The sequence below is a fragment of the Oncorhynchus clarkii genome, chromosome 7 (genome assembly GCF_045791955.1).
Source record: "Oncorhynchus clarkii lewisi isolate Uvic-CL-2024 chromosome 7, UVic_Ocla_1.0, whole genome shotgun sequence".
Lineage (NCBI taxonomy): Eukaryota > Metazoa > Chordata > Actinopteri > Salmoniformes > Salmonidae > Oncorhynchus > Oncorhynchus clarkii.
This window is the reverse complement of record NC_092153.1, coordinates 3,966,754-3,979,253: the sequence shown is the minus strand read 5'-3', so window position 1 is coordinate 3,979,253 and position 12,500 is coordinate 3,966,754. Positions and strand designations below refer to the sequence as shown.

Genomic DNA, 12,500 nt, shown 5'->3' with positions numbered 1-12,500 from the left:
GTCACACACACCAAACAGACGTGTATAATACAACCTAGACACTCTCACCTGGTGGAAGCTGTAGGTGAGGATGATTTCGTAGAGCTGTCTGTTGTTGGGGAGGACATCTCTGTGACCCAGAGCCTTGATCTTAGAACTCAGAGGTCTGGAAGAAGCAGGAAACAGACAGAGTTAGATGGGATGCTTGGGGATAGATGGGATGCTTGGGGATAGATGGGATACTTGGGGATAGATGCTGTGGGTTAGACTCTGTACACTGAGACGATCTGTCAGGACTAGATGGGATGCTTGGGGATAGATGCTGTGGGTTAGACTCTGTACACTGAGACGATCTGTCAGGACTAGATGGGATGCTTGGGGATAGATGCTGTGGGTTAGACTCTGTACACTGAGACGATCTGTCAGGACTAGATGGGATGCTTGGGGATAGATGCTGTGGGTTAGACTCTGTACACTGAGACGATCTGTCAGGACTAGATGGGATGTGTGATTTCCCAGCAACATTAGTTATGTTTTGAAGGGTTTATCATCACAGGTTATGTGGACATTATCAGGATTGGGCGAAGGCAGGGTTTAAACTGCTGTGTCCCCAGTGCCTGGGCTGTGTGCCCACATGTCCCGGGAAGGAAGGAGGGTGGGGGGGCTGAGAGTTTCCATCTGAGAGGATGGAGAAGCTGAGAGTTTCCTTCTGAGAGGATGGAGACAGAGAAGCTGAGAGTTTCCATCTGAGAAGATGGAGACGGAGAAGCTGAGAGTTTCCATCTGAGAGGATGGAGAAGCTGAGAGTTTCCTTCTGAGAGGATGGAGAAGCTGAGAGTTTCCTTCTGAGAAGATGGAGAAGCTGAGAGTTTCCTTCTGAGAGGATGGAGACGGAGAAGCTGAGAGTTTCCTTCTGAGAGGATGGAGACGCTGAGAGTTTCCTTCTGAGAGGATGGAGACGCTGAGAGTTTCCTTCTGAGAGGACGGAGAAGCTGAGAGTTTCCTTCTGAGAGGATGGAGACGGAGAAGCTGAGAGTTTCCTTCTGAGAGGATGGAGACGGAGAAGCTGAGAGTTTCCTTCTGAGAAGATGGAGACGAAGAAGCTGAGCGTTTCCTTCTGAGAGGATGGAGAAGCTGAGAGTTTCCTTCTGAGAGGATGGAGACGGAGAAGCTGAGAGTTTCCTTCTGAGAGGATGGAGACGCTGAGAGTTTCCTTCTGAGAGGATGGAGACGTAGAAGCTGAGAGTTTCCTTCTGCGTTTCCTTCTGAGAGGATGGAGACATAGAAGCTGAGAGTTTCCTTCAGAGAGGATGGAGAAGCTGAGAGTTTCCTTCTGAGAGGATGGAGATGTAGAAGCTGAGAGTTTCCTTCTGAGAGGATGGAGAAGCTGAGAGTTTCCGTCTGAGAGGATGGAGATGTAGAAGCTGAGAGTTTCCTTCTGAGAGGATGGAGACGGAGAAGCTGAGAGTTTCCATCTGAGAGGATGGAGACGGAGAAGCTGAGAGTTTCCTTCTGAGAGGATGGAGACGGAGAAGCTGAGAGTTTCCATCTGAGAGGATGGAGACGGAGAAGCTGAGAGTTTCCTTCTGAGAGGATGGAGACGCTGAGAGTTTCCTTCTGAGAGGATGGAGACGTAGAAGCTGAGAGTTTCCTTCTGCGTTTCCTTCTGAGAGGATGGAGACATAGAAGCTGAGAGTTTCCTTCTGAGAGGATGGAGAAGCTGAGAGTTTCCTTCTGAGAGGATGGAGAAGCTGAGAGTTTCCTTCTGAGAGGATGGAGATGTAGAAGCTGAGAGTTTCCTTCTAAGAGGACGGAGAAGCTGAGAGTTTCCATCTGAGAGGATGGAGACGGAGAAGCTGAGAGTTTCCTTCTGAGAGGATGGAGACAGAGAAGCTGAGAGTTTCCATCTGAGAGGATGGAGACGGAGAAGCTGAGAGTTTCCATCTGAGAGGATGGAGACGGAGAAGCTGAGAGTTTCCTTCTGAGAGGATGGAGAAGCTGAGAGTTTCCTTCTGAGAGGATGGAGACGCTGAGAGTTTCCTTCTGAGAGGATGGAGACGCTGAGTGTTTCCTTCTGAGAGGACGGAGAAGCTGAGAGTTTCCTTCTGAGAGGATGGAGACGCTGAGAGTTTCCTTCTGAGAGGATGGAGAAGCTGAGAGTTTCCTTCTGAGAGGATGGAGACGTAGAAGCTGAGAGTTTCCTTCTGCGTTTCCTTCTGAGAGGATGGAGACATAGAAGCTGAGAGTTTCCTTCTGAGAGGATGGAGAAGCTGAGAGTTTCCTTCTGAGAGGATGGAGAAGCTGAGAGTTTCCTTCTGAGAGGATGGAGATGTAGAAGCTGAGAGTTTCCTTCTAAGAGGACGGAGAAGCTGAGAGTTTCCATCTGAGAGGATGGAGACGGAGTGGCTGAGAGTTTCCTTCTGAGAGGATGGAGACGGAGAAGCTGAGAGTTTCCATCTGAGAGGATGGAGACGGAGAAGCTGAGAGTTTCCATCTGAGAGGATGGAGACGGAGAAGCTGAGAGTTTCCTTCTGAGAGGATGGAGAAGCTGAGAGTTTCCTTCTGAGAGGATGGAGACGCTGAGAGTTTCCTTCTGAGAGGATGGAGACGCTGAGAGTTTCCTTCTGAGAGGACGGAGAAGCTGAGAGTTTCCTTCTGAGAGGATGGAGACGGAGAAGCTGAGAGTTTCCTTCTGAGAGGATGGAGACGGAGAAGCTGAGAGTTTCCTTCTGAGAGGATGTAGACGGAGAAGCTGAGCGTTTCCTTCTGAGAGGATGGAGAAGCTGAGAGTTTCCTTCTGAGAGGATGGAGACGGAGAAGCTGAGAGTTTCCTTCTGAGAGGATGGAGACGCTGAGAGTTTCCTTCTGAGAGGACGGAGAAGCTGAGAGTTTCCTTCTGAGAGGATGGAGGCGGAGAAGCTGAGAGTTTCCTTCTGAGAGGATGGAGACGGAGAAGCTGAGAGTTTCCATCTGAGAGGATGGAGACGGAGACGCTGAGAGTTTCCTTCTGAGAGGATGGAGAAGCTGAGAGTTTCCTTCTGAGAGGATGGAGACGGAGAAGCTGAGAGTTTCCTTCTGAGAGGATGGAGACGCTGAGAGTTTCCTTCTGAGAGGATGGAGACGTAGAAGCTGAGAGTTTCCTTCTGAGAGGATGGAGACATAGAAGCTGAGAGTTTCCTTCTGAGAGGATGGAGAAGCTGAGAGTTTCCTTCTGAGAGGATGGAGATGTAGAAGCTGAGAGTTTCCTTCTGAGAGGATGGAGAAGCTGAGAGTTTCCTTCTGAGAGGATGGAGATGTAGAAGCTGAGAGTTTCCTTCTAAGAGGACGGAGAAGCTGAGAGTTTCCATCTGAGAGGATGGAGACGGAGAAGCTGAGAGTTTCCTTCTGAGAGGATGGAGACGGAGAAGCTGAGAGTTTCCTTCTGAGAGGATGGAGACGGAGAAGCTGAGAGTTTCCTTCTGAGAGGATGGAGACGGAGAAGCTGTGAGTTTCCTTCTGAGAGGATGGAGACGTAGAAGCTGAGAGTTTCCTTCTGAGAGGATGGAGAAGCTGAGAGTTTCCTTCTGAGAGGATGGAGAAGCTGAGAGTTTCCTTCTGAGAGGATGGAGATGTAGAAGCTGAGAGTTTCCTTCTAAGAGGACGGAGAAGCTGAGAGTTTCCATCTGAGAGGATGGAGACGGAGAAGCTGAGAGTTTCCTTCTGAGAGGATGGAGACGGAGTGGCTGAGAGTTTCCTTCTGAGAGGATGGAGACGGAGAAGCTGAGAGTTTCCATCTGAGAGGATGGAGACGGAGAAGCTGAGAGTTTCCATCTGAGAGGATGGAGACGGAGAAGCTGAGAGTTTCCTTCTGAGAGGATGGAGACGGAGAGGCTGAGAGTTTCCTTCTGAGAGGATGGAGACGCTGAGAGTTTCCTTCTGAGAGGATGGAGACGCTGAGAGTTTCCTTCCGAGAGGACGGAGAAGCTGAGAGTTTCCTTCTGAGAGGATGGAGACGTAGAAGCTGAGAGTTTCCTTCTGCGTTTCCTTCTGAGAGGATGGAGACATAGAAGCTGAGAGTTTCCTTCTGAGAGGATGGAGAAGCTTAGAGTTTCCTTCTGAGAGGATGGAGATGTAGAAGCTGAGAGTTTCCTTCTGAGAGGATGGAGAAGCTGAGAGTTTCCTTCTGAGAGGATGGAGATGTAGAAGTTGAGAGTTTCCTTCTGAGAGGATGGAGACGGAGACGCTGAGAGTTTCCTTCGGAGAGGATGGAGACGGAGAAGCTGAGAGTTTCCATCTGAGAGGATGGAGAAGCTGAGAGTTTCCTTCTGAGAGGATGGAGAAGCTGAGAGTTTCCTTCTGAGAGGATGGAGACGGAGAAGCTGAGAGTTTCCTTCTGAGAGGATGGAGAAGCTGAGAGTTCCCTTCTGAGAGGATGGAGAAGCTGACAGTTTCCTTCTGAGAGGAGGGAGACATAGAAGCTGAGAGTTTCCTTCTGAGAGGATGGAGAAGCTGAGAGTTTCCTTCTGAGAGGAGGGAGACATAGAGGCTGAGAGTTTCCTCACAAAAACGAACACGTTTGAACACAGAAGTTAATCGCGAAGCTGACCAGATTAGTGACTAATGTAACCCGGTATATATATCAGACTGTAGGTGGTGGGTAGAGGGGTAGGTAGGGGGTTGTATTTGGAGACATATGTCCCAGTGTGGCTGCACACAGATCTTCAGAGTGACCCTGGGACAAACATGTGGGTGTTTGTATTTCTTTAGTTTTGTACCTGAGTGGCTGGACCCAAGTCTTCAGGGTGATGCTGGGAGAAACGTCCTCGTACCTCAGGGGAGAGGACACCTCAAAACTAGTCACACCGTCTGATGCATGCTGGGTGAGACAAAAATCATGAGTCAGAAAAGGAAAAGACTTTTGGTTGTAAAACTGAAACGTCCCACAACACAGAGGAGTGTGTTCCTGCTGTGGTCCCACAGCACAGAGGAGTGTGTTCCTGCTGTGGTACGACACGTCCCACAACACAGAGGAGTGTGTTCCTGCTGTGGTACGACACGTCCCACAACACAGAGGAGTGTGTTCCTGCTGTGGTCCCACAACACAGAAGAGTGTGTTCCTGCTGTGGTACGACACGTCCCACAACACAGAGGAGTGTGTTCCTGCTGTGGTATGACACGTCCCACAACACAGAGGAGTGTGTTCCTGCTGTGGTATGACACGTCCCACAACACAGAGGAGTGTGTTCCTGCTGTGGTATGACACGTCCCACAACACAGAGGAGTGTGTTCCTGCTGTGGTCCCACAACACAGAGGAGTGTGTTCCTGCTGTGGTACGACACGTCCCACAACACAGAGGAGTGTGTTCCTGCTGTGGTACGACACGTCCCACAACACAGAGGAGTGTGTTCCTGCTGTGGTACGACACGTCCCACAACACAGAGGAGTGTGTTCCTGCTGTGGTCCCACAACACAGAGGAGTGTGTTCCTGCTGTGGTACGACACGTCCCACAACACAGAGGAGTGTGTTCCTGCTGTGGTACGACACGTCCCACAACACAGAGGAGTGTGTTCCTGCTGTGGTACGACACGTCCCACAACACAGAGGAGTGTGTTCCTGCTGTGGTATAGTTGTGTTTTCAGACCCCTTGACTTTTTCCACATTTTCTTACGTTACAGACTTATTCTAACATGATTAAACAAACATCTAAAACACAATACCTCATAATGACATCACAATACCCCATGATGACATCACAATACCCCATAATGACATCACAATACCCCATGATGACATCACAATACCCCATGATGACATCACAATACCCCATGACGACATCACAATACCCCATGACGACATCACAATACTCCACGACGACATCACAATACCCCACGACGACATCACAATACCCCACGACGACATCACAATACCCCACGATGACATCACAATACCCCACGATGACATCACAATACCCCACGATGACATCACAATACCCCATGATGACATCACAATACCCCATAATGACATCACAATACCCCATGATGACATTCCTTCGACCTCATGGCTTGGTTTTTGCTCTGACATGCACTGTCATCTGTGGGACCTTATATAGACAGGTGTGTGCCTTTCCAAATCCTGTCCAATCAATTGAATTTACCACAAGTGGAGTCCAATCAAGTTGTAGAAACATCTCAAGGATGATCAATGGAAACAGGATGCACATGAGCTCAATTTAGAGTCTCATAGAAAAGGGTCTGAACACTTATGTAAATAAGGTATTTATGTTTATTATATATTTGCAAAATGTTCTAAAAACCTGTTCTTGCTTTGTCATTATGGGGTATTATGATGTCATTATGGGGTATTGTGACGTCATCATGGGGTATTGTGACGTCATCATGGGGTATTGTGTGTAGATTGAGGGAAAACAATTATAGGTGGTGTGTAGAGGTGAGGTGAGGGTGTGTAGAGGTGAGGTGGTATTTGGAGGTGGTATATACTAACTATGTGTAGAGGTGACGGTGAGGTGGTGTGTAGAGGTGAGGTGGTGTGTAGAGGTGAGGTGGTGTGTATATACTAACTATGTGTAGAGGTGACGGTGAGGTGGTGTGTAGAGGTGAGGTGGTGTGTAGAGGTGAGGTGAGGTGTATATACTCACTATGTGTAGAGGTGACGGTGAGGTGGTGTGTAGAGGTGAGGTGGTGTGTAGAGGTGAGGTGAGGTGTATATACTCACTATGTGTAGAGGTGACGGTGAGGTGGTGTGTAGAGGTGAGGTGGTGTGTAGAGGTGAGGTGAGGTGTATATACTCACTATGTGTAGAGGTGACGGTGAGGTGGTGTGTAGAGGTGAGGTGGTGTGTAGAGGTGAGGTGAGGTGTATATACTCACTATGTGTAGAGGTGACGGTGAGGTGGTGTGTAGAGGTGAGGTGGTGTGTAGAGGTGAGGTGAGGTGTATATACTCACTATGTGTAGAGGTGACGGTGAGGTGGTGTGTAGAGGTGAGGTGAGGTGTATATACTCACTATGTGTAGAGGTGACGGTGAGGTGGTGTGTAGAGGTGAGGTGGTGTGTAGAGGTGAGGTGAGGTGTATATACTCACTATGTGTAGAGGTGACGGTGAGGTGGTGTGTAGAGGTGAGGTGGTGTGTAGAGGTGAGGTGAGGTGTATATACTCACTATGTGTAGAGGTGACGGTGAGGTGGTGTGTAGAGGTGAGGTGGTGTGTAGAGGTGAGGTGAGGTGTATATACTCACTATGTGTAGAGGTGACGGTGAGGTGGTGTGTAGAGGTGAGGTGGTGTGTAGAGGTGAGGTGAGGTGTATATACTCACTATGTGTAGAGGTGACGGTGAGGTGGTGTGTAGAGGTGAGGTGGTGTGTAGAGGTGAGGTGAGGTGTATATACTCACTATGTGTAGAGGTGACGGTGAGGTGGTGTGTAGAGGTGAGGTGGTGTGTAGAGGTGAGGTGAGGTGTATATACTCACTATGTGTAGAGGTGACGGTGAGGTGGTGTGTAGAGGTGAGGTGGTGTGTAGAGGTGAGGTGAGGTGTATATACTCACTATGTGTAGAGGTGACGGTGAGGTGGTGTGTAGAGGTGAGGTGGTGTGTAGAGGTGAGGTGAGGTGTATATACTCACTATGTGTAGAGGTGAGGGTGAGGTGGTCAGGCCGTGGAAGGAGATACTGTAGTCAACGGTGACGTCACCAAGGCTGGCCCACCACCGGGCGACACATAACTCTACTGTCCTCCCTGACTAGAGAGGAGAGACACTCAGTCAAAACAGCATCACATAACTCTACTGTCCTCCCCGACTAGAGAGGAGAGACACTCAGTCAAAACAGCATCACATAACTCTACTGTCCTCCCCGACTAGAGAGGAGAGACACTCAGTCAAAACAGCATCACATAACTCTACTGTCCTCCCCGACTAGAGAGGAGAGACACTCAGTCAAAACAGCATCACATAACTCTACTGTCCTCCCTGACTAGAGAGGAGAGACACTCAGTCAAAACAGCATCACATAACTCTACTGTCCTCCCCGACTAGAGAGGAGAGACACTCAGTCAAAACAGCATCACATAACTCTACTGTCCTCCCTGACTAGAGAGGAGAGACACTCAGTCAAAACAGCATCACATAACTCTACTGTCCTCCCTGACTAGAGAGGAGAGACTCTCAGTCAAAACAGCATCACATAACTCTACTGTCCTCCCCGACTAGAGAGGAGAGACACTCAGTCAAAACAGCATCACATAACTCTACTGTCCTCCCTGACTAGAGAGGAGAGACACTCAGTCAAAACAGCATCACATAACTCTACTGTCCTCCCTGACTAGAGAGGAGAGACACTCAGTCAAAACAGCATCACATAACTCTACTGTCCTCCCTGACTAGAGAGGAGAGACACTCAGTCAAAACAGCATCACATAACTCTACTCTCCTCCCTGACTAGAGAGGAGAGACACTTAGTTAAAACAGCATCACATAACTCTACTGTCCTCCCCGACTAGAGAGGAGAGACACTCAGTCAAAACAGCATCACATAACTCTACTGTCCTCCCCGACTAGAGAGGAGAGACACTCAGTCAAAACAGCATCACATAACTCTACTGTCCTCCCCGACTAGAGAGGAGAGACACTTAGTTAAAACAGCATCACATAACTCTACTGTCCTCCCCGACTAGAGAGGAGAGACACTTAGTTAAAACAGCATCACATAACTCTACTGTCCTCCCTGACTAGAGAGGAGAGACACTTAGTCAAAACAGCATCACAGAGACCACCTGGATATATTGTGTTTGTTTCATAGGGATGATCCCATTTAGTCCCCTGGTCTATTGTTTCCTAGGGCTGATCCCATTTAGTCCCCTGGCCTATTGTCAGTCAAAACAGCATCACAGAGACACATAACTCTACTGTCCTCCCTGACTAGAGAGGAGAGACACTCAGTCAAAACAGCATCACATAACTCTACTGTCCTCCCTGACTAGAGAGGAGAGACACTCAGTCAAAACAGCATCACATAACTCTACTGTCCTCCCCGACTAGAGAGGAGAGACACTTAGTTAAAACAGCATCACAGAGACCACCTGGATATATTGTGTTTGTTTCATAGGGATGATCCCATTTAGTCCCCTGGTCTATTGTTTCCTAGGGCTGATCCCATTTAGTCCCCTGGCCTATTGTTTCCTAGGGCTGATTCCATTTAGTACCCTGGTCATTTGACTGGTCGATAGGCTGTTGGTCGACCGAGATCTTTTTAGTCGATCAGACGCCTGTCTGTCTGATTGGACTAATCAGTAGAGTCTGATTGGACTAATCCATTGTGGAGGCCTGTCTGAGAGGACTAATCCATTGTGGAGGCCTGTCTGAGAGGACTAATCCATTGTAGAGGCCTGTCTGAGAGGACTAATCCATTGTAGAGGCCTGTCTCAGTGGACTAATCCATTATAGAGGCCTGTCTGATTGGACTAATCCATTGTAGAGGCCTGTCTGAGTGGACTAATCCATTGTAGAGGCCTGTCTGAGTGGACTAATCCATTGTAGAGGCCTGTCTGAGAGGACTAATCCATTATAGAGGGCTGTCTGATTGGACTAATCCATTGTAGAGGCCTGTCTGAGTGGACTAATCCATTGTAGAGGGCTGTCTGAGAGGACTAATCCATTGTGGAGGGCTGTCTCAGTGGACTAATCCATTGTAGAGGCCTGTCTGAGTGGACTAATCCATTGTAGAGGCCTGTCTGAGTGGACTAATCCATCCTGACCCTGATTACACATAGAAGTAGACCTATAGACTACCTGATTACACATAGAAGTAGACCTATAGACTACCTGATTACACATAGAAGTAGACCTATAGACTACCTGGCCTGATTACACATAGAAGTAGACCTATAGACTACCTGGCCTGATTACACATAGAAGTAGGTCTATAGGCTACCTGATTACACATAGAAGTAGACCTATAGACTACCTGGCATGATTACACATAGAAGTAGGTCTATAGACTACCTGATTACACATAGAAGTAGACCTATAGTCTACCTGGCCTGATTAAACATAAAAGTAGACCTATAGACTACCTGATTACACATAGAAGTAGACCTATAGACTACCTGGCCTGATTACACATAGAAGTAGACCTATAGACTACCTGGCCTGATTACACATAGAAGTAGACCTATAGACTACCTGGCCTGATTACACATAGAAGTAGACCTATAGACTACCTGGCCTGATTACACATAGAAGTAGACCTATAGACTACCTGGCCTGATTACACATAGAAGTAGACCTATAGACTACCTGATTACACATAGAAGTAGACCTATAGACTACCTGGCCTGATTACACATAGAAGTAGACCTATAGACTACCTGGCCTGATTACACATAGAAGTAGACATATAGACTACCTGATTACACATAGAAGTAGACCTATAGACTGCGTGATTACACATAGAAGTAGACCTATAGACTACCTGATTACACATAGAAGTAGACCTATAGACTACCTGATTACACATAGAAGTAGACCTATAGACTACCTGATTACACATAGAAGTAGACCTATAGACTACCTGATTACACATAGAAGTAGACCTATAGACTACCTGATTACACATAGAAGTAGACCTATAGACTACCTGGCCTGATTACACATAGAAGTAGACCTATAGACTACCTGATTACACATAGAAGTAGACCTATAGACTACGTGATTACACATAGAAGTAGACCTATAGACTACCTGATTACACATAGAAGTAGACCTATAGACTACCTGATTACACATAGAAGTAGACCTATAGACTACCTGGCCTGATTACACATAGAAGTAGACATATAGACTACCTGATTACACATAGAAGTAGACCTATAGACTGCCTGGCCTTGATTACACATAGCAGTAGACCTATAGATTGCCTGGCCTTGATTACACGTAGAAGTAGACCTATAGACTACCTGATTACACATAGAAGTAGACCTATAGACTACCTGATTACACATAGAAGTAGACCTATAGACTACCTGATTACACATAGAAGTAGACCTATAGACTACCTGATTACACATAGAAGTAGACCTATAGACTACCTGATTACACATAGAAGTAGACCTATAGACTACCTGATTACACATAGAAGTAGACCTATAGACTACCTGATTACACATAGAAGTAGACCTATAGATTACCTGATTACACATAGAAGTAGACCTATAGACTACCTGATTACACATAGAAGTAGACCTATAGACTACCTGATTACACATAGAAGTAGACCTATAGACTACCTGATTACACGTAGAAGTAGACCTATAGACTACCTGATTACACATCGAAGTAGACCTATAGATTACCTGATGACACATAGAAGTAGACCTATAGACTACCTGATTACTGCTCATCCCTGGTGTAAATTAGACCTACCTGATTACTGCTCATCCCTGGTGTAAATTAGACCTACCTGATTACTGCTCATCCCTGGTGTAAATTAGACCTACCTGATTACTGCTCATCCCTGGTGTAAATTAGACCTACCTGATTACTGCTCATCCCTGGTGTAAATTAGACCTCCCTGATTACTGCTCATCCCTGGTGTAAATTAGACCTCCCTGATTACCGCTCATCCCTGGTGTAAATTAGACCTACCTGATTACTGCTCATCCCTGGTGTAAATTAGACCTACCTGGTTACTGCTCATCCCTGGTGTAAATTAGACCTACCTGATTACTGCTCATCCCTGGTGTAAATTAGACCTACCTGGTTACTGCTCATCCCTGGTGTAAATTAGACCTCCCTGATTACTGCTCATCCCTGGTGTAAATTAGACCTCCCTGATTACTGCTCATCCCTGGTGTAAATTAGACCTAGCTGATTACTGCTCATCCCTGGTGTAAATTAGACCTCCCTGATTACTGCTCATCCCTGGTGTAAATTAGACCTACCTGATTACTGCTCATCCCTGGTGTAAATTAGACCTACCTGATTACTGCTCATCCCTGGTGTAAATTAGACCTCCCTGATTACTGCTCATCCCTGGTGTAAATTAGACCTCCCTGATTACTGCTCATCCCTGGTGTAAATTAGACCTACCTGATTACTGCTCATCCCTGGAGTAAATTAGACCTACCTGACTACAGTTGTGTGTCTGAAGATCAATGGCCCAAAGTGTGAGACTAAGTTAATAGTTGATACAATGTTTCTAGTTCCTTGCAGACAGGCCATGTGTAGACAATGTGATTTATAGGATAGTTATGTTTATCAGGTTAGTAGTTGATACAATGTTTCTAGTTCCTTGAGGACAGGCCATGTGTAGACAATGTGATTTATAGGATAGTTATGTTAATCAGGTTATTTTCTGTGGGCTGGTTTTTATTTGTTGGTTTCATGTAGGCTGTTTTTACATAGTTGGTAATGGCAATAGAAGTTACTTTTCAGGTTTGTATCGTTTTCATTTAGATTTGATGAACCACATGACATTAATTTTGAGATACGAAGACGTTATTATAAATTAAAATGAAACTATTACATGAA

The 12,500-nt window shown here is 46.7% G+C and overlaps 1 protein-coding gene across 1 annotated transcript in view; it reads right to left on the bottom strand.

The window, feature by feature from the left end:
* LOC139412753 (tripeptidyl-peptidase 2-like) overlaps positions 1–12,500 on the bottom strand; it is a 62,076-nt gene that overhangs the window by 15,256 nt on the left and 34,320 nt on the right. Inside the window, exons 17-19 of the mRNA XM_071159439.1 lie at positions 7,599–7,715; positions 4,734–4,834; positions 49–145 (exon numbers count right to left, since the gene is read on the bottom strand). Coding sequence (XP_071015540.1) covers positions 49–145; positions 4,734–4,834; positions 7,599–7,715 — 315 coding nt within the window. The remainder of the gene's footprint in view (positions 1–48; positions 146–4,733; positions 4,835–7,598; positions 7,716–12,500) is intronic.